Below are 25754 nucleotides of genomic sequence, written 5' to 3'. Positions count from 1 at the left end.
AACAATTGATATTTTACTTGCATTTATTCTAATAAATTGCTAGTTTATTTACGGTAAATAATAAAAATAACGAATATAGAATTTAAAATTAATAATTTGAAAATTAAAAAAATGAAATTAAATTTAGCAGCCACTTGATAATTTTTTATTTTTTTTTTTTTTTACAAATAAATTTGATCTGAAAAATTATTTTTAAAAAATTGAATTTTTAATTTTTTTTAAATTTCTTCATTTCAATTTTTTTTTTCTAATTTATTTATTAAAAAATTTAAAAAATGAATAAACATCTGCTAAATTAATTCTCACATTAAAAAATGGGAATATTTTTTTTTATTTTAAATATTTTATTGAAAAATAAATTCGGTCTGGAAAATTATTTAAAAAAAAAAACATTATTAATTTTTTTGAACTTCTAAAGATTGAATTTTTAAAATTAATTTTTTTACTATAATTAATTATAAAAAAAAAATTATTTTTCTTAAAAAAAAAATTTTAATGCAATTTTTTAAAATAACTAAATTTAAAAGTTTGATTTTTTAAAAATAAATTAATCATTAAAATATTTTTATTTCAGTCCTTGAAAAGCAGTAACTGTATTAATTAAAATAAAAATAAATAAGTCCGCTCTAATCAGCTAGACTTAGTAACAAAGCTGTGGCTCTCTTGACCCAAAAATCAGGATTTTCCTGTCCAGTTTTCAAATCCACGGCAACCACAAACGCTGAATGAGATTGTGTTCCAGATCTCAGAGGATAATAGTAGCAAGGACAATTGTAAACGTCTACAAATAAAAAAAAAAGTAATTAATTTTATTTATCTACAAGATAAATGAATACAATATTCAATGAAAAGTAATTTTTTTTCACGACCTTTTTTCTGGTCGATGTTTTTCACACTTATTTATATTAAACTTTTTTGTAAACTTTCAATTTATCAAAGTTTCCTCCTTACATCTTATTGATAAATATTTATCAAACAAGTTTATTTACAAAACAACAAAATGATAAATTGATAATTTTGAAAAGGCTTTGATATAAATAATAAAAGTAAAATTGTCAATATTTGACCGGATAAATGTCTCGAAAGAATAACTTATCCGATAAGTCCAAAAGTAATTAAATTAAAGTAGAATAATTCTATTTTATGATCGATAATATCTTTATTTACCCTTAGGTTTTTTCCTCGTCGACTCAATGGGTCGAAAGTGAATGACAGGCATGTCACAGATCAGCTGGAGCGGCGCCGGTTCCACCAGTGTTCCAGCTTTACAATTCCAGCCCGCACCTTCTAGATAAATAGACCTTACGTAAACACCGTCCTGCAAGTAGTAAGTCAGAATCACAATTATTATTATTATTATTATTATTATTATTATTAATTTAAGAGTACTAATCATTGACACTCTACACGATTGATAAATATTCATTTTTTTTTTCGCTTTTATAAATTTATACACTTTCAAAAATTCTCAACAAAAAAAGATAAGATCTAATCAGGTTGGATAAAAATTTTTTCCATAAATTGCCATCTAAATAGCTGAAAATAAAATAGCAAATCATACCTCAGGTGGTTCGGTAATAGGGTCCTCGGTATTGATAACATTAAACTCCCAAGTGAGTGAATCAATAGATAAACCAAGTAGTCTCGCCGAAGTTTGAAGCACCGCAGTAAGAAAAGCGGTAGGAAATGTGTAAGCGGCAAGCCAGAAGAGTAAAGGCGTACGAGTGGTTTCCGCCCACTTAGCCAAGTGTTGAACACGGCTGATGAGATCTCGGGTCCATGAGCCTAGGGGTTTTAAGGACGGATAAGCTGTCAGCCAGGTTGACGGAACACGACCCTCGTATACACACATGAATATTTCTTCCAGCTCGTCTGACATAACTATCAGTCCTTTGATCCCAGCTTGTAAATCCTTTACACTGTCTCGCGTCAATTCAAGTAGGATATTGTACCTCGCTATTTCCTGGAGCAATACAACACTAAGTGGTGTCTTATTTGTTGATCCAATTAGTTTCTCAGCTGTCTCCCAGTCGATATTCTGAGGCAGCATCGCCTCTATGTCACCTGCTAGCTGCATCACTTTGTCCTCTTTGGAGTAACTGCTGCTATTGCTGGTTGTAATTTCATTGGGTGACACTTTAATCTGCAGACTCATCAAAGTTTCAAGCATTGAACGTGTCTCAATGATAAGTGACGTTATCTCTGCATTTATATGCTGACCAAATACTTCTGGGCTGTCGTTGCTAGGCAACATCGTTATAAAGTCACAATAAGACTCGAGCGATCCATCACGCGGAATGTAGTAGCTCGGTGATGTTGACAGCCGGTAGGAACTCTTTGTAAATATATCCGGATTTAAATACTGATCGACGTAGGTCATCAGCAGACGTCGATCCCAGTCATCAGTCACGTGTCCGCCGTAACACACTCCCGCTATCAGGTACTTTAACGCGTCCCACGGAGTTTCTTCTTGATAATCATCCAAATATACTTGCAAGATATTATCAGATACTTTGAAGTCCGAGTCGTTGAAACTGTAAATAACGTTCCATCCAAGTTGTTGGAATTTTCTGCGCTCGAGTAATATCGAATGAAAAAATACTAGCGCAAATAATAGTTTCTTGTATTTAGTTTTCGTCTGACAAACGTCAAATTGAGTTGTTGTAATTAAACCATAGAGTCGTTTCATGTTGGCTTTCAGACCCCTAGGCGGTTCTGTAGTCATTTTAACTCCCGCTTGAAGAATTGATATAGGAAACCCCGAAGTCGGACTTGAACTCAGCCATAGTCTTTAAACAAATTTACATATTCTATTTTGTATACAATGTAATTATAACTAAAGAACTGGGTTAAATTTAACTTTTATTTGATTTTAGTTTTAGTCATGTATATTATTAAGAGAATAAGAAAAAATTTGTCTCCAGGATAGTCATATAATAAAATCGGTTTTTTTTTTTTTTTAGTCAAATTTAGTGTGATTGCAAAGGTCTTGAATTGAATTTGTGTTAAAAAAAAATTAACATATTTTTATCTATAAATAATTATTTAATTATTACCAGCGAGTTCACCAATCAAGTCAGACATTTATTATTCAAGATAGGATTATTTCCAGTTTTGCTTTCGATAAACTGATATGCTATCAATTTTCAATTGACGACTTATTTATAAATAATAAATACAATCAGCTATGAGCTAATAAGTATTTCAAGAAACATAATGATAATTATAATAATAATTACAAAATATAGATACCTGAAGTCAGGATGTAAATGTCCATTATTTATTAATGACTCGACAATTTTATTTAACGTCGGCATCCAGCTAAGTGACAGATGACAGTTTGCTAAAAATATCCATGACCCGTCTTGCGACCCGGCTTCAATCATACTGATAATAAACGTCTCCCGATAATTAATTATGAATAATATGAATACTTAAAAATGATAAAATCGATGATAATCGCATAATAATATTTAAATTTATAACTTATAACATAATAACTTTGTCGCAATAGGTGCTTGTCCCTGTCCAAGTGACAGTGTCATAAATCTCCGAGCCATTCCTTGATTCTCGGCTAATTGCATCAGCGCCGCGGTCGGATCAACGCCTGGAGACAGGATGAATATCAGGGGTGACTGCGCTGTCGAGTCATCCAGCACTTCCTTGATATTCAGAACTGGCGGCTCCACGAATCGCGATCCTAAATTATTTATTATGAATTTTGTTACGCTGAATATTACGCGATCGGTTCTGCAGCTTCTGATTATCAATATTTTCTGAAACTCTGTCAGTGATTCTTCCCATCCTCCTGGCAGGTACATTGATTCGGGTTCTGTCGTTATGTACCTGCAATTTAATAGTTTAACTTAACTTTTTTTTTTTTTAAATAGATGATTATGCTAAAAATAAAAAAAAAAACTTGATTCAAGAAAAATATTATCGTGGAAAATTCAATCTTGCTGATAAATATTTTGTTTAAATTAATTCATGATATTCTGCATCAAAAATAAGGGTAAATATTTACAAGTGGGGTCAAAAATTAAAAAAAAAAAAAATGGATTATTACAATTTTAACAAATTTTACAAATTTATAAATTTTTTAGAAAATTGTGATATTCAGTTTTTTTTTTTAATTGTTCGTTTTTTTATGTACTTTTCAAAAAAAAAAATATATCAGAAAAAGATAAAATAGAAATTTTATCTAAAAACATGAGAGCCAAAATTTTCTCTAATTTTTGAAGGCAAATACTATCGAAATCTTTATTTTTTTCTTTTACATTTTTTATCATAAAAACAACCGATTTTCTTAAAAATAATTTTGTCCTTAGATTAAGAATATTTTTCTTAAATCAAGTAATTTTTAGAGTCTTACCAATTGTACCAATCACGCGCTCTTTCTTCAAACGAAGAAGCAATCCCATGAAGTCCAGAAAATTTATCAAGCTCAGTAACATTATCCCAACTCTCGTTAGACAACCAGGTGACCGGTTTTTCGGGCTGGTGTTCTCGGTCCAAAACAATTCCACCTTTCAATAAAAAATAATACTCCATCGGGTTTATTTTCCCCTGGGCTTGAAGTATTTTAATACACATGTGAAATGAAAATAGTAGTTTATGACGCTCGAAAAGGCCGCGACACGTGTTCCTGAATAATTTACCCAAAAGTAAAAAGTGTGTACATTTTACTGCCAAGTAAACACTAAAAAAGTTCTTTATCTGTTAAATTTCAATTTAAACTCACGTGTAAACTGCATAAGTGTGAAAATCATTCAGCGCTTCAATTCTCTCGCTTATCTTGTGCTTCCTCGGGCACTTATCGATCGAGTGGATGAAGAGGCTTATGTAAGCGTCCAGCGAGAACTGATACATTGGGTCTATCATGTACAATTCATTGAGAATGAAGAATAAAATAGTGGCGCGTTTAGAGCACGGGCGGTACTCTTCTCTTGCTTTGTCTATTTCTTCTTCGGTGGCCAGGGAGGTAACTAGCGACTCTTTGACAGAAGTTGAGGTACTTTTTGAAGTCTGTAATGTGTTCAAGAGGTCTAGGTCGTCCAACAAAGAGCCCGAAGTTACACTCAGGAGACTGAAAAAGTTTTACCAAGCTTTCATTTAAAACATTTCGGGTTTAAGAAATGGAATAAAGTTACTCCTAAAAGTTCATTTAATTTGTCGTAATAGACGCCAATTGATAATCTATATTATTAAGAGAATAAGAAAATTCCTGGCTTAAATTGCTCCTAAAATCATTATTTTAGCATAAATTTTAATTTTTGACTTTTGAGTCATCCCTAAAAACCCTATATCTCCTAAAATAATGGAGATAGACGTATAAAACAGACATTTTAAAAATTTTTTAACTCCTCTTTAATTTACAAAAAATTTTCAACTGTAATAAAAAACAATCAACTTACTATAAAATCTTGTCCTCTAATTCTTCCAAAGTTCGTTTGCCCGTGGCGATGCTGAGTACCAAGTTGTCTTTCTGCTCTTCGAGTTGTGGCTTCTCCTTTCTCACCGCAATGCTGAGTAGTTGAGTTTCTAAACCTAAGATACGTCATAGTCATATAGTTGTTGCCAACAATTCAGAGACCGAACAGAGTCAAGAGAAACCATTGAGTATGTCATCTTAAAGGCCAGTTGCGCTCTGGTACTCTATTAGTCTTACACACACACACACACACACACACACACACACACACACACACACACACACACACACACACACACACACACACACACACACACACACACACACACACACACACACACACACACACACACACACACACACACACACACACACACACACACACACACACACACACATACCTTGTTCCTTAATGGCGAAGTTGCATAATGCAGTTTTGGTTGATATCTCCGGACTATAATGCGGGTTTGCCAGTTTCGTTGTTATATATAGACGGAAGTTGTCGTTATAACTAATCATTTTATCGTTGAATTTAATCATCTCTGCATCACCTGTTACAATTAGTTATTAGTTTATGCACTCAATTATTAAGTTAATTTAAATCAATTTTTAGTTTAAATTCTGCTACTATTTTTTACGTGTTACTGTCAACTTTAATTGACGGTTTAATTATAAAACTTTTGTGGTTTTTTTTTTTTATTTAAATTAATTGATTTGTTAATTAGGTCATTTATTTTAACTTTCAGATTATTTTAATTATAAAAATTTAGTAAATTAAAAAAAAATTTTTTTTTAACTCTCGGAAAAAAATTGTTGACTGCAAGGTTGTTAGTTAAAGCTTAATCAAATTATAAAATTGAAAAAATAAGTTTATCACCTATTTTAGCAAATGATTTAAGTAAAACCGGATTCAAAATAGGATCAACGTGTTCTCCAATATTTTGAAGTAGCACAGGTTCTCCAAACTGCAGCGCTTGTTCCAAAACCTTTATGAAATCCCGGGAGGCAAAGTCAATGACTCGTAAACTCTGTAAGGTTTGATGTGGGTTAAACTCTATCTTATAATTTAGGATATCGGTAGGGAAGTATTATATATTAGTAATTATTAATAGTAATCGAAGTACTCGTTTCAGTGAGCAGTAAGTTGTTGTAGTTGGTATAAGTGTAGCCAAAGTTGAGTCTAAACTTACGTTAGTTGCCTCCATATTCTTGATCCACTTGACTGCCTGACATTGAGGATCAATAACAAGAGGCCACCGCGTGCTTTGGGTTATAATGATCCCATTCTCGGTATTGAATTCATCGGAGGGCAGCCCTTGGATATTCCACTCTCTAATTGTCGTCGGATTGCTTAGAAACTGCTTTAGATCAAATTTGCTAGTACACGGAATTTCTCTATTGAATATCTAGAAAAATTAATTAATATTAAAATAAATTTTTAAGATAAATTTTGATATAAAGCTAAAAAATAGCTTTGTTAAAAACAAACAAATTTCAAGTCAAGCTCAGCGTTATTGACAGTTAATAAAAAAAAATTAGATTAGAAGAAAATAAAAATAAAATAAAAAAAAAAATAAATGTCAATATCGAATGAAAAAGTTTGCCAATTGCTGTCTCACCTCTTTAATCCAAATCTGGACGAGTTCTTCGCGGTAATTGGACAGGAACGGACCCAAGTAAGATATGAAAGCAGTTGATATGAGGCAATCACCGGGTAGACGCTCGTAAAACTCCCCTAAGGACTCTACTGTCTCTTGCCATCGAAGATGCTCATCCGAGAGGCCATCGACTAGCATCGCCGCTCGTTCCAACTTTATCTTCAGCAGATTAGCCTGATGATGTTGAAAGAGCAAAAAAGAAAAACGAAATAAGAATGAGGAGAAGAGGAAAAATAAAATAAAATAAAAATGATGGGTAAAAAATAGTTGGAAGGCAAAAATAGTTTAAAAAAGGGCAACATTAAAAGAGTTGAATTTTGTTGCTGAGAAAAGTTTTCACGAGATCCGTAATAGATCCTCGCGGCCAATTTGCCCGCTGTTGAAAGGGAGAATTTGTTGAATACTTCCGACGTCTTGCATCATTATTACGTGCTTGAGGAGGCGGTAAAAAAGGATCGATATTCCAAGTAGAGCTTTTTCAAGTATTCACCAGTCTAATTAGGTCTTCTTTTTCCTTCATCTTCGCGTCGTACATTTGCTCTAGACTCTCCAACTCTGAACGCAACTTTTGCAATTGTATTACGGCCTCGTTGTAGGCCCTCTCTTTTTCCCTAAGCGACTTTAGCGCCAGCTCCAACCACTCTCTTTTAGGCGCCACTATTCTGCAGTAATTATAATTATTATTATTATTATTATCATTATTATTGTTATAGTTGTTATGATTATAGCACGCAGTCGATGTGTGGAAGTTAATTATTTACACGGAGCTTAGCTTATAACGGCTAATTAGTGAATTTGATGTTGATTGTTAGCGCATTAAATTAAAGCTTAAACCTCCTCTCGAAACTTTTTCCACCGTTTATATTTTTATCTTGACTATTTTACCTGTAGAGTTTGCCGTATTGTTCCATCGCAATTACCCACATGCAAAGTGATTTTGCGGCGATTGATACTTGGCCTACTTTATCGGGATTGAATTCTGGGCTCGAGGTGTATTTTCTGATGGCTCGCAGAGTACGATCTGCGATACGATCCTTTGCGAAGTTTTTTAGCTAAAATAGAGTATGGAGAGTCAATTTTCCGGGAAATTGTTTCCAGTTTTTTCGATTATTAAGTTTTTTTGTCGATAATCCTGATGCTGAGATATTAATTTGAAAAAAATTTGAAAGATTTGAAATATTTTTCAATTTATGAAAGTCATTCTGAACTTCGCGATCGTAAAACCGTCCTTTGAGGTGTGCAATGCAGCCTATCAATTAGCGACAAAAAAAAAAACTAATTTTATTTATCCAGAAATCCACAAACTGAATATAAGAAATTGACGTCGCCCAGTTGTCGCTTGGATTCCGCCCAACTTGGCTCGGAGTTTTTCAGTATCATCACGGCCTCCAGTACTATTTCGACGCCGGGGGGTGGTCGGGCAAATGATTTTATCTCGGCGAGATCTTTCTTATTTAGAGTATCGAGTGCCTGGAACGGAAAAAGAACGAACTTTATCAGTTGTATTACACCCTAAAAAAAAAAACAAATTTTAAGTTTTATACTCGCCTTCATAGCTCGATCCAGAGCAGGCTCGACAGTTTCAAGATCTGCTCTCGCAACAGACTCCAACTTCTTGCACTCCTCGGACTCCTTCTCAATCCGAATCGACCTGGCAGTGACATTCTTCTGGGTGTCATCCGCGTCCCGTTTCTGGGTAGCTATTGTCAGGAGATACTCCTCGCAGTCTTCGGTCGCTTTGAGCACCTGTCTCTGTGTCACTTCTAGTTCAACAGCCATGTCATTTACCTTATCTTTAGTTTCATTGATCTTGGTGAGACCGCCGTTAAGTTTGTTTGCTTGCTCGGCAACTTTTCGTCTTCTATTCTCGAGCATTCTAAATAAAATAAAATGAGTGTACTGCACTAGCAAAAGCACCAACTAGAATAGCATGTGACGGCGAAACAAAGGCCCGACTTGTTCACCAAATCAAGTTGAGTTTAAAAACAAACTTTTTGTAGCCAACAACCAGCTCAAGAAAATTTCCCGGTGTCACGTAGCAGTATCTCGACATCTCTATTTCCATTCTTTTCGAGTACTGTATCACGGTGTCGTGAATTAGAGCAAAGGTCGCGGTAACACCCTCTACCATGCGTTCTTGGAGTGAATAAATTGGTGGTGCTGCTGTTGACCTCTTGGGCTCCTGGCCAGTTTTTAATAAAGTAATAACATTCAAAAATAAAATAAATTGAATTACATGTGTGGAAATTTTATCAATTTACTTAACAAAATTCAACGTTAGTCTACTAGATGCTTCTAGTGCTTCTTTTTAGTTTGGAAACAAAAATTACATATGGTTTTTCCACGACTTATAATGCAGAGGTTTAAAAAAAATTTTTACAATTATTTTTATGAGCATTTTTCAACGATTTTATCTTTATAATTTATAACAAAACACATAATAGTGACTTACCGGTTTGTCCACCCCAGTGATTGTCGTAACGAAGCTGAGATTCATGAGGAACTTGTTGCCGACTTCCAGTAGTGCTTCTCTAGGCCAAGCAAGAAACCAGTCGATGGTCGTGCAATTTATCAACGACGGATACTGCCTTAAACGATTCCGAAACTTTTCCCCAATTGGATTCATACAGAGCATAATGTGCATATTAGCACGTACGCGCTCAATCATGAACAGTTGAATCGATTCAGCAGTGGGAATTATTCCTTCTTTCATTGCCCCTTTCGTCAGCGAGTTTTTAATCTACAGTTTTTATTTAAAAATTCAATTTTATACAACTTTTACTTTAAACATTTTTTTCTAAAAATTATCGCCATTATTTAAAATAGGATCATCAGTTTTATAAAAAATAAGTCTAGTTTCTCTGCCGAATCTTACATAAAATCATTTTCTTTAATTGATAAAATTATTTCTTTCATCATTAAACGAAAAAAAAAAAAAAAATAATATAACTAAACCCCAACAACTGTAATCAGTACCAATAAAATGGTTATTACAGTGACAACAAACCTCTTCAATTTCGTCGGGTTTGTACAAGTTACTGATTTGGCCGGTCCCTAGCATGCTGTTGATGATTTCAAGGAACAGCTCTTCGACGACTTGAGAATCGTGGAAAAGAAAACTCGTTGGCTTGTTGTCCACTCCAGTCATCGAGTAAAGTCTCTTGAGATCTTCACGAAATTCTGGAACACCGTACTGCTTGGTTACTTGCACTTGAAAGACCTTCAGTTCGGTTATGTAACTGGCTATTTTCGATAGAGATTGCCGTCCACTACCACCGATTCCAACGAGCAGCATGTTGCCCCGCGGCTGAAACCAATTAGTCGGCCTTTACAGATTTCTATCCTATCAAATATCATAATATATAGTATCATTTAATAATCTTGAAGATTACTTGAGAAATAACTCGAGCGATACGGCAAATGTGCTCGACAGCTTCGCCAAAAAGAACCAGGTTGAGTCTGACTACCTCCGGTGACGTATTATACTCCTCCATCTGTCTTTCAATGTGACAACGCACTGGGTCCATGTCCTGCAAGTCCTCGTATATGTTCCAGGCGTTCATGAAGGCACCTATGGCAAAAAAGTTTGAGGTAAAGCGTTTGGCGTTAGGCGCCAAGTGTGCAAGAAATGAATAATTCATCAGGCGAATAAGGAAGAGAGGAAGAAGATCTTGGTGCATTCGTCGGTGACATCGTCGTCCTGGCGATGGAATTTCTTTAGATTCTCATCATTTTTATTTTTTATTCTACTCTGAGGTGGTTTTTTATGGCACTATCCGCCATTCGGATGGGAACCTTAAAGGATGAAATCGTAAAGTCTCTCAGTATGATGCTCGCTTTCAGTTTAGTCTTATACCTTGATAGAACGAGAGAGAGAAAGAGAGAGAGGAGGAGAGAGAGAGGAGGAGAGACCCTCGAACAGAAGGTACGAGTAGATAAGAATTTTTAGGAATACTTACTTGTCGAGATTGGAGCACTGAATTGAGAATACACTTACCAAATACAGGAGACCGTTTTTCCGGGCAGAGATCCTTGAATGTCAGCTCAAAGTATTTGCCCAGCTGTTCATTCACCTTTGAAATCAGCCAATCACGGTCTCTGTTTGGACGTAGGGACAGATGTAATAAAAAATTTACACTCGGTTCAAATTGAGGTAACGTATGATTATTGACGTCGTGAGCACGCCTCAGAAATTTTTTATTTCGAAAAGAGCTAGTTGTTATTACCGGTCGTCAATCAGCCGGTCACTGAACACTCGGAAAATCTCGTGAACCCACAGACGGAGAAATGTCCACCGGGAATATTGGTAATCTTTGTGGCTTCGTAAAAGTCCTTGGAATACCTGACGGAGATGGCATTTTTTTTTTTTTTTATCAAGATTATAAAATTATTTTGATAAAAAAATTTTTGATATTTAATAGGCTTTTTAATTAATAATAAATAACTTTTTATAAAAATATATATTAACGAGTAACACATCGATTATTAAAGGCCGAAAAAAAAAAATAATTTTGAGTAATTTTTTTTTAAGATTAAAAGTGGATTTTTTTTTTCAGTTTTAATACATATTAACTGCTATATATATTTTGTTAACTGTTAATAAATTTTTCTCTCAAAAAATATTTTTTTTTTTAAGTTGAAAAATATTTATTGTATAGAAAATAACCTTTGATATATCTCGAAGATTGAACAGATAATGCATTTTTCCAGGAGTAGGTAACATTATCTTGAGAACACTATTGTAGATTTCGATAGTCGACAGGGTGATATCTTTGGCTGGAATCATAAAAAACACCAGTATTGATTCAGTCTTTTCTTTTTATTAGTCTTAAAAATTTTTTTACCAATTTCCTTGACTTCTGGATTAAAGTCAAGCAACTGTTGATTCAGCATTGTGCTGTAAATACGCAGGGTCTGTTTTTCTATGGGCAGAGATATGTTTATGACATTAAACTTAGTAATTATTCGATTACTAATAGTGCTACGGTCACCGCCGGGAGGCCCCATTGCGCAGATTAGTTGCATTTTTTGGATGAATTTCTGGGTTTGTTTCTTGCGATGGTACCTGTTGAGTTAATTAATAAGTAAAAAACTTTTCCCAGTTTGATGGAATTTTTTTTTTTAAAAATGAGAAGGAAAAAAAATTAAAGCAAACAATACCAAAATTTGTAGTCAATCCACTGTCGTATCAATTCAAGCGGGGGCTGAGACCCATAACTATCTTTGCTCGGCATATTAAAGTCATCCATGAACGTGATGAGTGTTTTACCACCGAAGGGGAGATAAACACCTTTCATTCGTTTCTCCAAACGGCTTTCCACCGCGTCTTGAATATTATTTGCGCTTGTTTGCCCCGACATATTTATGGTGAGAAAACTGTACTTGCTTTTGTCCAAGGACTCCAATATTGATTGGGCCATTGAAGTTTTTCCGGTCCCCACTGGTCCTACTAGCAGCACTGGGCATCCGTGAGTCAGTAGTGCGTTTAGTAAATAGTCATACCGGACTGTATCAACAGTTGGTACTATTATTTTGTGAAAGGGTGCTCTGAAAAATGTATTATTATTAAAAATTACCAATTCAATTTTTTTTCTTTAAATTTATAAGTTTATGTTAAAGTTTACATAATTTACATCGAATTTGAACATTTTTTTCAATTTATTTCGTAGTTTAAAAAATTAAAAATGAATTTATTTTTGACTTTTATCGCCAAAAAATTTTCTTATTTTTTAGGTAGACTTTTCTTTAGATATTAATTCCAGAAATTTACCTATCCATATAGGGTGTGGCCGAATGGCGCTTTTTAATAAAGCCTAAAAGTTTAATAACCTTTTAAATGAATCGCCGGTAATATTTAAAAGAATAAATTTGTTATACAAGTAATAAACGAGTAAAGTGGTTAATTTAATATAAACTTTATTAAACGTCAAGTCTTAGGAACTTACTCAGTAGGATATCTCCAAGCCAATGACAATTTTTCTTCCCACGAGGTAAAACCGCGTTGTCTTACGTCAACGTAATACTCGTAGATGGTATCCTTGAGAGGAAAAATATTCTCTATCTCCCTGATGTAATTATCCATTTTACGTCGTCCTTCTTCGTCAACCGTCGCGCACACTGACCAAATCATGCTGTATTTTATTTAAGATAAAGTAATAAAGCTATTTTTCACTTCAACATTCCGGAGCTCCGATCGCTGCACGTGCAAAAAATCTTAAATTTTATTTATGATCTATCTTATGAAATTCTGACTCCATTAATTTCGCAGCGATCGGATTTTTTAAATAATTAACCTCACCAAAATATAAACCAAATTTTGCACATGAAGCTAAAATTGTCCTTGTCTCCGTCATAAGTCACTCCATTTTCCTCAGTAGCAAGCACCCCCAAAAGCTTACATAAGCCTTCGACAGCATTGAGCTCATTAACAGCAATCAATTCTTTGCATTTAGCTCGTTTGAACTCCAATACTTTGTCAAGATAATTGTCAAACAATAGATCCATTTCTTGGATAAATTCCTCCTGTTTGGTTCTATAGCTCCCAAGCCAGGAATTAACGGTGGGTCGCCACCCCAAGTCCTTGTAATCATTATAAATCATCCCCGCTCGAGAAACAGTCGCCGGGGAGGCAGCAGCCAAGTCCTGGACCTCGAACAACAGCGACACTTGTTCCGTCATTGTTATGCGTTCATTATTAATAAGCGTCAGGATTTTATTGTCATCCATCACGCTGTTCATATTTTCTATCCACAATGAATCCACGGGGCCGTCGAAAATGATCCACTTTTCATCGGGGCCATTATCTATCGGTTAGTTTATTGGAAAAGATGAATAGAAATTCCGCGGATAATATCCCGGTAAAAGTAAAGGTAGAGAGAGATTGAGAATTTATAAAAATGAAAATGATCGTATAAATGTAATTAATCTGTCAAATGCCCTGTAATTTTGTTCGACATTGTATGGAGTGTAATAATTCTACTTACCCGTACAGGTCGTTCGCATAATGGAGGATATTACTCCGTCTGACCATTCACCAGTTGAAGGATTATACTCCCCGTATAGCTCGCCCAAGTTTAATGCCTTTGGATTAATGGGAAACTCACTTACAATATTGAATCCCTTTTTTCCATCCCGGCTCATTGACGTCAGTGTCTTCTTTAGAATTTTCCATGTCGTTGATTTACCGGTATTCGATTCCCCGACTATCATCGTCGAGTGCCGGGAATTTTTCGTCTCGAACAATTCTATAACTTTTGTCAGGAGCATCGGAATCGGCTTGAATTGAAAAAAAAATCACTCAGTTATTAGAAGGAAATAGTTGTCGAGTGATTGTTTGGATTTTTTGGCTGTTTCTAAAAAATTTCAAGGAAAAACTAAAAAAAAATACAATTTTAAAAAATTGAAAAATTTTTTTGTTTCTTTTTTATGGCCAAAAATAGGTCAACTTCAATATTTAAAGTATAAAAAATTGTAGTACAATTCATAACTTACTTGCAAATTCAAGCCAATAGCTTCTTTAGTAATGTACTCGATAAATTCGTCATAATCTACCTTAGGAATTTTTATTTCAGGGAATAAATCTGTCGTGATGTTGGTGAACAACGGAAGATCGTCAGAAGTTAATTTTGACTTGTTCATGTCGTTCATCGATAAGATGATTATCTGGGATTTGTGGTGATTTGATAAATTTATTAAATAAGATTTAGATAAATTATTGATATTGATGGGAGATAAGGTGAATAGATGAGAAGTTAATTAGGAGGTTTAAATAGATGCTAAAGTAATAAACAGGTTGGAAACGGAAATGAGTATTAACATTTCTAGAGGACGTTTACAAGTTTAATTGCAATAAGTCTTGGAAGATAGTTTGTTACCTCTTCATCTGGTAAGTGGCTGTACTGGCGTCTTTTCTTCCCGGCATAACGTGTCAACGTTACTATTCCTCGTAAACCAAAGTCATAATGAGGCTGCTTACTCAACTGCTGTTGTGCAAGTGCGTATAAAGTGAATACCTATTTGTTTAATGAGATTTCCTGATTATTATTGAGATCTGAAGATTTATTACGGGTGAATAATTATTATCAAAGAAGCTCAAGTATAATTCCGAGATTTTAATCGAATATTTTAATGAATTTTATCTAATAAAATTTTTTTAGTAAAAAAAACTATTTGGTTCAAGAAAAATGTTTTTTTTTTTTTTTTTTTTTTTTTTTGATGAATTTTCTATTGTAAAAAAATGTCCAATATTTTTAGTTGCAGGACTGAAAGTGGATTCAGTGGATTTTTGCAAAGAAAGACAACCTCATGGGAATAAATTACAAGGCAGCTATGGTGAGTGAATACAGAATAAATTATTAAACTTCTCTTGAAAATATTTTTGTTCTTGTATCGAAAATATTTCTCTTCAACCAAGTTATTTTTTATTAAATGAAATATTAATAATTGGCAAAAAGAATCAAAATTTCTAATGAAATCGTATAAATCTTCGATGATAATAAAAAGGTGTCTAGCCATTTAATAACGGACGACTAAATAAAATATAAAGCTATCGAAGCGACTAATCGAAAAGCCAATACTTGAAAATGATAATGTATGATAAATTATCATTAATTTGCATCATAATTGGATGTCACAGTAAGTTGACAGCATAATTGATCAACAATCGTCTCGACGTTAGCAATAATAATAGTAATAACAATATACCAAAATGATACCTTTCTGGCGAGAATTCTCGTGTCCTCAAATCCCTCCCCAAAAAGATTTATCTCGGCAATGATAGCGCTGTCGGGAACCATCATGGAGATTGGTCTAAACATGGATTTAAGATTGTCAGGCAATTCTGTCCTTCCGGCGTAGCCAGGGTTCATGGTGATGAAAATTCCGGTGGTTCGAACAAGGGGAATATCCTTGCCCTCAAAGATAAATCTCGTTAACTTCTGAGCAAGTGCCGTAAGGATGGAGAGAATTTGCTGGGCGACAACCGACAGCACTTCGATATTGATCCTACAAAGGGTATTACACACTCTATTGCTCGTCCCAGAGATATTAGGCCGTTAAAATACAACCTGTTGAACTCATCGAAGCAACCCCAAGCACCAGTTTGCGCTAGACCGGCGAACAATCGCCCCATACTTTTGTAATCCAGCCCTTCTGAGCAGTTCTGCACGATGACATTCAAACCCAGAGCCTTCCCTAGGTCCTTAACTGTCTCTGTTTTTCCCGTTCCAGCTGGTCCTTTGGGGCACCCGCCGCGGTACAGATTGAGTGCTGTTGTCAAAGTTATGTAACATCTGGATAAAAGAGAAAAACAGGAAAAACAGTAAAAACAGAAAAAACAAAAAAAAAACACATAAGCATGAGGCACAAGTATAAGGATAAATAAAAATAAATGCTTTCCCATTTATCTGAAAGTTACCTTCGGCTATTGATTTAATATAAACCAACTTAGATAAAGTGAAAGACATTTCCGAGACTTGTAAGACGCAATCCCAATTTCCTAAGTGAGTATTCGCGAAACGTAATATTAACGACATGCAAAATTGCTCCATCCAGATGCATTTTATACCAACAAATTGTTCGAATCCATGTACAACTCTAGATTTATTGTCCCGGTACTTCTATAAATTAAACTACTACCCATTTCTGCTGCCTTTTATCGGAATTAAATCGATACTGTTTCAACATCCAGCCAGAGAAAGGCCAAGTGAAAAGTCTTAACATGATTTCGGGTATTTATCAACTTTTTAACACGTTCTACTCTTGAAACAAGGGGAGATTTATATTATTTATATCGAGGAAAAGTACCTGTCCGTCAGCGGAGTGATGACTAAGCGCTCAGAAGTTCCCAGATATTCGTATCCGTAGATGAAGCTAGTATTTGTTTGTCGGATTACACAGTCATCGAGGCTGCGATCCCAGTAGAAACGGAGTTGTGACAGCCAATCGAAAGAAGTAACTTCTTTACAACCTGAGAATTTTATTGTATTTACCAAAAGTTTATCATTTTTAAGGAAACTTTTTTAGGGAATATAAAATTCTATTGAACAAAAATTTATTCAAACCCAAAAAAGGTCATATTTTATATCAATAAATATCAGAAAGGTACAATTAAATTTAAAACCCCTTCAATTCAATTTCGAATGCTGATATTAAATGTCAGACGATGTAATACAGGAAAAAGGAAGTAAAAACATACGTAATTTATATAATTTTTCAATGACATCTCTCGCATGAATTTCAATAACGACGATCGCTTTGAGCTTGATCCTCAGCAGTTTATCAACGTCACTACGAATCGCTTCTGAATACTTAGCGAGCGCTTGATTTTGCCGTTTTCGTAGTTTTCTCAGTGGTTTCCTAGACTCCATCGCCCTAGAATATATCTATATAAATATATGTTTACAAATTGTGGTAAGGTAGTGCACTATTCAAAGAACTAGTTTACTTGAGGGAAATACTGTTGACCTAGAAACAAAATTATTTTTAAAAGAATCTTTGCGTCTTGATTAAGAATTTCTTGTTTTAAAAGTTATTTTCTTGACTTTAGAAATTCAAAATCTAAAGATCAGGAGTATATTATCTACGTAAAATACACTTAAATTCGATTCTAAAAAGCTCACAATAATTTCATTTTTCTTTAAGTATTTTATATTAACCGCTTGATAAAATATCTTCTTTAGGTAAAATTTAACAAAATAAATATTACATTTATTGATGGAATATATTTTCCTGCAGTAATTAAAACCGACTATTTCGAAAAATAATTTTCATTATAACGATAGCGAAAATGCTTATCAGATAGTGCTATAGGATTACCGACCACAACACACATATATCTAGCGATATTTTCCTCTCATCGGTTCGTTGGGTATACGAATTTTATCAGAGGCCAAGCGGAATAGAATAAGGTTGTGGGTTAAATTATTCACAGCATCTCTGGTATATGCAAACGAGAATAGCGTACGAAGGGCCGGTAATAGTACAGTTCTGAACATAGTAAGTGTGAGAATAAGAGGAAGAAGAAGAAAGACGAGAAGACGAAGGCGAAGGTTTAAGGGAGAGGAGAGGAGTACAAGTGAGGACGATGGTAAGCAGAATATGCAAAATTTCTCTTATTAGAGTTGCCGTGTCTGGCTCGCTTAAGTCATCAGGTTGACCTGACCATCTACATCTATGTCTCAACTTCCCTTCGCCGTCCTTCTCCTCTTGCACTCGACTTGTCCTCCAGCTTCTTCTTCATCACGCCAATATACATGTACAAGGATATGGATATAGATATTTATATGTGTATGTGTATCTAGATCTATATCTAGGTGGATCCATTGAGTTAGCAGAAGCAGTAGAATACAAGGTAGACACCGTTGAATTTCCGTACTCACTTGCAATGTACAAGTGCTCGTGTACATTCGCTTGTCCACTGTATCTGAGTGGATGTTATTCCCGGTTGACTCAGCCACTCCTTCACCCACTTGTCCCGCTTATCCTGGATTTTTCTCAGCGCCGAACGACACTCTTTTAGAACCTCTTTTAGACACTCCCGCATCCCCGTTTCTGCAACGAACAATGTGTAATCTCATTTCGTTATTGCTCGAGAATGAGCTCATCTTCAATCGAACGGTTGTATTGAAGAAAAGGTTAGGGTGTATTGAGGAGAAAATCAGTTTGTATAGGTGGCGTGTGAAAAAATTTTCTGGAATGACCAATTTTTATATCAGCCCTGATATTTGTTGATTTTATTATATCAATAAATTGTTACTTTAATTTTCAACTTTTATAGAATTTCTACAGGATTTTTACGTCAATTGTTATGACACATTGGGAAAAAATTGGTTTAGTTGTTGATTAAACTTAAAATCAATGTTAGATAAGCTTCTTAGGGAAGTAAAAAAAGATTTTAATTATAACTTTTTTATTGTAACTTTAAAAGTATACCAATTTTGCACAGCCAATTCTCCACCGGTCCCTCCATAACTACAGCTCGAAGGAACCCCGCATACTCTCCTTCAGCCGAGATCATCCCTTCCGCAAGGTGTCTCCCGGTAATCATCTAAAACCAGAAACATCTCAAACTTATCTCAAACCAAAAATGGTTAAAGGTCGGCAATACCTTAGATATCTTCAAAGCATGAATGTTGCCAAAGAGTTTCTTGATATGCTTTTGAATAAAATCTGGGCGTTTAGCGTTGCCCAATATCTCGAGAAGATCGTCATTGGAAATAAAGTAGAACCTCGGAAAAACATGACGCTTAGTTTCCAAATACCTCTCAAGTGCTCGCTGAATCGAATCCATGTCATCGGTGAGTTTATTCAGCTGCCTAAGCATGGTATCTTAAAAAGGGAAAGATACATAAATTCAAATAAATGTCTGTGCTGTGTGTCTGTTACAATCTCCTTAAAGTATTTTACTCGAATCATGACAAGCTTGAACGACATTCTGGGCTGCAGCCATTTGACTGTAAATTTCTTTGAATTGGATGGTTAATGCATCAAAGCTGTCTGTTTCGTTTGGCATTTGCTTTCTTATATCTTCTGCGCGGAATATGTTATCCAGGTAGATGTAGTCTTTTTGGACCAGAAGCATTACTTCAAGTAAATCGGCAATCCTCGACAAAGTCCTTTCCCATTGGTCTACGTCGTTTACGAAGGGCTCGACGAACCTGGTACAGAGGGACCAAAAAAGATAACGAATTAGAAAACAGAGGCTTCGAGATTACAGCTTCTATTCCCGTGATCGATTTCTGGCTTTATTCTTCTATTCTTATCTTAACTAAAACCGCTCTACTCAACTCTACCTCTGTCAATGAAAAAACAAAAAACAAAAGAAGAAGAAGAAGGTTTAGAGCTTTACTACACCTCGTTGACTTCATTGCTGACAACTGGACTTGGTGATCCTCTAAAGTCTGCAAGATCTCGTCCGCTGATTGTAATCGATAAATTCCAGTTTCTTTGTTAAGTGTCATTTCCAGTTTTAGGGTCGACCATGCTGCAGCGATGCTTCTTAAGCCCTAAAGAAATTTCAGCGATTAAATCACCCACTGAGATAGATTACTTTTTTATTTCTGCTGATATGTGGACGAAAATACGAAATATCTTGCGAAAATGTTAGGGTGTAATAAGAAATTAGGAAGATTTTTTTTTTTTTAATTGATCGTTACATTTTATCAGAAAATGGCAAAATACAGAGTCCGTTAAAATTTGAGCTCTTAATATTAATAATTTCAAGTCGTAAATTAAAATTTTTATTTTAATAACATTAAAATGGATTTTTTTAAGCTTTAGAATTTTATATCTCACTCTACAATCAACGTACGGAGAAACTTGATAAATATTTTTCATGGGAAATTAAACGATCTACAAAAAAGATCTCTTATGATTTTTCGAAAAATTGACTTTTTCAAAAGTTATTTGTAATTCAAATTAAAAATAGAAAATTTTTTTTGTCGTTTTTCTATAAAATATATAAAAATGACTACTTGTTCGATGGTCAATTCCATGGAAGCGGCGGTCGAAATATCCGAGATTTCATCCGAATAATTTTGAAATCCTAGTTTCATTATCAAAGAGAGAGTAAATTCCTCGGACGACTCGTCAAAGTCCTGTCCAATGATTAATTTCACTTTGTCCCAGTGACGTTCACGCATTGCAGGGTTTTTTAGATCAATTATTAGAGGTAATGTCCGACGGAATTCGTCTATCCTTGATCTCGTGGATTTAATTATCGGCCAGTTTTTGGCCTGGAGTTCTTTTGACAATCGGGTGAATTTTTTGAATAACTTTGTTGCGACTGATTCCATTTCCTCGGTTTCTATTGTCCAGAAATTAACCGTTTTGTACCGCTCCCATGACTCTTCCCATTTGTTGGTCAGTTCCCAAACAAGTTGAATTGCTGTGAATTCCTGTTGAAATTTTTTTTTAAACACAAAGAGCTGCAAATGATGAAATTTTTCTCAAAAATAAAAAATGATAATCAATAATCACCCTGTCAATCTTATTCAGCTCTTCAGAGTCGACAAAACTCGCCTCAAAAATAGTGAGGTTACTCTTAAGCTCATCTTCAACTTGTTTTAATCTGGTTAACTGTTGTTGAAAATCAGCCAACCAAGTGCGAGCATCTACAAATATAATTATCGATAAATGCAAAAATATTTAGATTATCTTTCGGGAAAAAAGTACCCAAGTAAATAAATAATAATATCCACCGTGAGTTTTCCAGTCTGAGGTGAACGGCCCGGTATTCTGGAATCTATTTAGCAACGCGACAGTGTCTTCCTTAAATACATCTGCCTGTTTCAAGAGTTTGCACTTGAACTGTTCCTGTGGGAAAAATGTCTACGTTAGGAGCATTCCAGTAAGAGTAGACCGTGCACCGTACGATCGGGGCATAATAATCAGAGCTGAATTCCGTGATATGTATACTGAGCATTTTTCGAATAAATAAAAATAAACGCGTTTGCTTCTACAACAAGACGTAAGATAAGCCGACATGGGGAAATTTCTTTTTTATTTCAGCTTTGAAAATTAATAATTTTTTATTTCGGTTCAATTAGAGAAAATTCAGTTATTTCTAAAAGAAATTTCTATCAGAAAACACTTGTGAAAAATTTTTTCTGCTTAATTCAAATTAAATAATTTTTACCTTAATCTCTTGAATCGTCATCGCATAATCAGACAAAAATTTAACGTAACTATCCCAATTCTTCTCGAGGTCCTTGACTCTTCTCTTGAACTCTCGAGTCATTTGTACCTTATATTTCTCTGCAGAGCCAGTGCATTCGATTTGATGGTTGGAAAGGGATTGAGTTAAAGTATAAATAAAAATAAATAAAAAAGTAAACTAAAGATTGGGGAGGATTTGAAGAAGCAAGACCTAGCACTAGCAATTACTCTAGGGTTTCAGGCACAGGTAATTTCTCCTACTCACTACTGAGTACAGTCTACAGAGTATAGAGTATCTTAAGAGTAACGCGATCGATTACACCCCCCTCTGCCCACTCACCAGCAACCGATTGGATCAGGGTTTACCTAGAATCTGGTACTGTTCTCGTATCTTGGGAAATTCTTCCTCTTTCCACGGAATTTCAGCCCGGAGTCTCTCGAACAATTGCAACGTTGCTTGCATCTCGATTAAGTCTGTTGGCTTTCTGCTTATCCTGTAAGCACATGGCTTGTTTTGACGTGAGTTAACCAAAAAATTATAAATATATCAAAACTTTTGGATACATTTTAGTATTTTCGCTAATTGAGGCGTAGAATTGCTCGACGGTTCTCTGAATCATGTCTAACAGGAGGCGCGTTAATTTGTTTTGCCACTCTGCACAATGCTGTGTTATAACGGTCTTGAGTTGGTCGGAATTAATGTAAAGGAAGTGGACCATTGCGATTGTTTCTTGGACTTGGAGGGTACTTACTAGTTCAGAGTATCGACTAATTTCAGTGTCGAAGGATTTTGCTGATGGGTTTGAGCTTTCGAAGCTTGTTTGATTCAAGGAGAAAAAGTTATTGACATTTTTTTTTAAGTTAAAATTATGGGGATGCACTGAATCAAGCAGAATAATTGTTAATTTTTTTTTGATACCTTGCAATGAAGGAATTTTTGTCAACTTCCCAAATATCGCGAAATGGCTCCCAGATCTTTAGATAATCTTGAATAAAACTGAAACAAACTTCAATTTCTTTGTCGAGCAGTTTTTGAAAATGGAGAAGAGAATCATCTTCTCTGAAAGTTCGCCAGAGACTGGAGACTCCGTAACGGCCTAGACTGAATTTTTCGGGGAATCTAAGGATACTTTTCAGAGGTTTTAGAAGAGTTTTGAAGATATTACTTATTACTTGAGCGCTTTCGTCGAGAGGAGGTTGGAAAGTTAACTGTTGATAGTGCAAAGATATATAATTAATTCAGTATCGAAAATTAACAAACAAAAATTCACTCCCGATTTTTTACAGTGTAGAAATAACTTCAGAAAATAGGTTAAAATTAAATTAAAACAAAGTCTTGATTGTTTTTTATACACCTCAGTAATCACCGAAGTGAATCACTTACATCATTACCGAGGAGACTAATGCCAATTAAAATGAGGGTTGATGGGCCATTAGAATCGACGCCGTGCAATGCATTAAACATGAGCATTAACGAACTTCTTATAGACAACCGCAAGCTCTCCTCGAAAATTCTGTCCAGGTTAATCAGATAGTTCTTCCATTCCTCGGTGCTCTGAAAAGATTAGATTAAGCGGTGTTGGTAGGTGATTGGCAGTATACACTATTATATATAGCTATATATATCATGGTTCATGGTATATCACGTTAGCAACAGAACGTGAAATCGATGGTGTCCAGTGTCTTCCACTAGGAAAATTGTCAACTGGAGTTGAATCGCATCAGGGCACTAAGTCTCACAGGATTATCTCGATGCGTGTGGAGGACATGAACTGGCTGAAGTATATGCTGTGTTCTATATACTATATGGTACGTGTTTCTGTATCCCGAAGAGATTACGAATACCCGGAAATTCCCGGAAATCGTAGAATAGATGGAACTCTCGATAGAGCAGATGAGTAAGGAGCTTTTGGCTGGTGGATCATGAGTCAATTGTTGTCATAGAATACTTACCTCGGATATTATCCACTGAAACCTCTCATACACCACTAAGAGGTATTTAATAATATCCCTGTATTTTTCCTCAAGCTCTTTCAATGCCATATCCCTTGAAAAAAACAACTCTTATCAAACGATGTTTTAAATAATATAACCAACCCACTAGAACTCGCGTAATGCTCCGTTATTCTGACAGCAGATTACACGAGTGTTTAATGGAATTTTATTATTTCCGTGAAAACATTTTTTCATATAGTCTGATACTTCTATATACCATTATAAATGTCTTAATATGGCCATATATGATTTAATAATTTTTCGAAAAAAATTAGTATATTACCAAAATTATCTATGTCAAAAAATTTTTTCACGGGTTTATTTAGTAAATTTTTATTTTTATTAATATTGTTCCATTTACCTACTGGTTTTTATTTCACTTTTGAATTCTGACAGCGAGTACCCAAAATTTGGTTGCAGCTTCACCATTGGTGTTACGCTTATTTTTTCGCAGATTTGGAAAATTGCAGAGTTTACGTCTTTGTAAGTGTCTAAAAATTCTTGAAACTATAAAAAAATTACTGTGCCAAATCTAAATCATTGTTTCATCAACAAAATTCAAAATTTTGTGTTGGAAAAGTTGAAATATACCTTGAAAGAATTTTTAAAACTTTTATGAACGTATTTTACTACGTTAAAAACGTTTTCGTTCTTTCAAACTCAAAATTTGTATAAGCAGGTAATTTATTTTAGTGCTCTTTAGTTTATAACTTAGAACCAAGTAAAATGAATTCAATAAATTGACTAGTTTATAATCAAGATAACGGAGAAAATTTAGTGACAAGCATATCTTAATTATAAATTACATAGAACTACTGAAGATTGGGATAATTAGTAAGCTCTGAAATTGAACTCAAGCCTCTTGGAATCGGTTTTCAGAATTAGGTACTTCTAGAGTGAGTTTGGACAGAAGTTCAAAATTAAATTCTTTGGAAGCGAATTAACGATTAGACGTTCAGATACCGAGCTTAGAAGTAGTTTAGATAAAACTTTGACAGTTGCTACGTGATTGCGATTTATATTTATTCTTTCGGTTAAAAATTCGGTCATTTTTTACCTCACAAAATTTTCAACTAAAACTATAAATATTAAAAAAAAAAAAAAAAATTACATCAGCAATAAAGTCGCAGCATTTTTTGACGTAAACGTCAATCAAATCAGAATTCCAAGTGAGCTTGCATAATCCAGGGTGAATTTTTTCGTCAAGATCCCTAATATGGCGCCGAAAAAAAGCCTTCTCTTGGGGCGAAAGAGCTTTAGAAGGACACAGACAGACAGACAGAGACAGACAAAAATACAAAAGGTAGAAATTACATCGCAAAAAAACAAAACGGTAAAACTAGAAAGACAATGGAGAATTATACCATCAAGTATCCTATTGTATGCACGGACAAGCATAAGGACGCTCTCAGAAACAAACTGTAGCGTGTCCCACTTATCATAGATCATCTGTACGTAAATGGGAATTTGGAAGCCTAGGTTCTGCCAATAGTTCGCCTCGCGGCATAAATTCACAAGGTTTGGATCGAGGTTGGACTCCAGCAGTCCCGGCTTATCGTCGCTCCGTCGCATCAAGTATCGATCCAACCGGCTCTTTGGATTATCACCGATGTCATCCATCCACTCGTGATATAGCCGAAAGATCGTCTCACTGATGGAACCGACCAACATCTCCTGCTGATGGCACACTTTACAACTAATTCCGCAATGTCCAGCCCATTTTGTCTTCAAGAGCCGCTGTCTAGTCGCTTCTAATCGCTTGCTTTTTAGCTTCAAGCTTAGTGCCCGTCCGGAAAAATATGGAGTGTTTGACGGGCTCTCGTTTCGCTCCTCCACTAGCTCTTGTTTCACTGCTTGGATGTCGCTTGCAAACAGGAGCCATATCTTTAATTATATGATTATAATTAATTAGCACATCAGTAGAATTTTTATTTTAATTTTAGCTCTTTTAGTTTTAAATTTATAACTCGTTCCAATAAAAACTAAAATTGACGATTATGTTGAATTATAAAAAC

At 34.8% G+C, this 25754-nt stretch overlaps 2 protein-coding genes and 1 long non-coding RNA gene across 3 annotated transcripts in view; 1 reads left to right on the top strand and 2 right to left on the bottom strand.

The window, feature by feature from the left end:
* Positions 1 to 315: 315 nt before the first annotated feature.
* Positions 316 to 24650, bottom strand: Kl-2 (dynein heavy chain 2, axonemal kl-2). The gene is made up of 45 exons (XM_074251779.1): positions 24101 to 24650; positions 23698 to 23791; positions 23129 to 23299; positions 21288 to 21402; positions 21067 to 21200; positions 20562 to 20984; positions 19942 to 20093; positions 19495 to 19745; positions 19196 to 19416; positions 19021 to 19135; positions 18468 to 18639; positions 17285 to 17460; positions 16894 to 17056; positions 16155 to 16379; positions 15804 to 16092; positions 14964 to 15101; positions 14581 to 14751; positions 14073 to 14364; positions 13388 to 13892; positions 13035 to 13220; positions 12250 to 12636; positions 11934 to 12154; positions 11756 to 11865; positions 11316 to 11431; positions 11087 to 11187; positions 10482 to 10660; positions 10097 to 10396; positions 9542 to 9829; positions 9081 to 9271; positions 8638 to 8965; positions 8395 to 8559; positions 7975 to 8141; positions 7580 to 7751; positions 7051 to 7263; positions 6622 to 6837; positions 6309 to 6459; positions 5833 to 5982; positions 5415 to 5547; positions 4742 to 5086; positions 4373 to 4645; positions 3502 to 3846; positions 3253 to 3387; positions 1562 to 2789; positions 1168 to 1318; positions 316 to 781 (listed from the first exon to the last, which is right to left on the bottom strand). Exons 1-45 carry the CDS (start codon positions 24166 to 24168, stop codon positions 627 to 629), a joined length of 10281 nt encoding a protein of 3426 aa, XP_074107880.1. The 5' UTR covers positions 24169 to 24650; the 3' UTR covers positions 316 to 626.
* Positions 1224 to 25754, top strand: part of LOC141533094 (uncharacterized) — a 39829-nt gene continuing 15298 nt past the window's right edge. Inside the window, exons 1-2 of the long non-coding RNA XR_012480181.1 lie at positions 1224 to 1327; positions 15343 to 15420. This is a non-coding gene — a long non-coding RNA (uncharacterized LOC141533094). The remainder of the gene's footprint in view (positions 1328 to 15342; positions 15421 to 25754) is intronic.
* The window catches only part of LOC141533389 (uncharacterized), a 78791-nt gene continuing 77684 nt past the window's right edge, over positions 24648 to 25754 (bottom strand). Inside the window, exon 8 of the mRNA XM_074252262.1 lies at positions 24648 to 25623. Within this exon, the coding sequence (XP_074108363.1) occupies positions 24892 to 25623 (732 nt within the window). The 3' untranslated portion in view covers positions 24648 to 24891. The remainder of the gene's footprint in view (positions 25624 to 25754) is intronic.

This window comes from Cotesia typhae, unplaced genomic scaffold, assembly GCF_013202065.1.
Source record: "Cotesia typhae breed Kobodo isofemale line unplaced genomic scaffold, CoteBio_Ctyphae contig_83, whole genome shotgun sequence".
Taxonomy (NCBI): domain Eukaryota; kingdom Metazoa; phylum Arthropoda; class Insecta; order Hymenoptera; family Braconidae; genus Cotesia; species Cotesia typhae.
Note: the sequence above shows the minus strand (reverse complement) of the source record. Positions and strands in the feature narration are given on the sequence as shown.

Excerpts from the sequence above, each read along its gene's own strand:
- Kl-2 (XM_074251779.1), bottom strand. The coding sequence starts at position 24,168 with ATGGTGAAGCTGCAACCAAATTTTGGGTACTCGCTGTCAGAATTCAAA. Across the intron at positions 10,397-10,481 it reads TCGCTCGAGTTATTTCTCAA|CCGCGGGGCAACATGCTGCT; the intron begins GTAATCTTCAAG and ends AATTGGTTTCAG. Across the intron at positions 8,560-8,637 it reads CTCTGGATCGAGCTATGAAG|GCACTCGATACTCTAAATAA; the intron begins GCGAGTATAAAA and ends TTTCCGTTCCAG.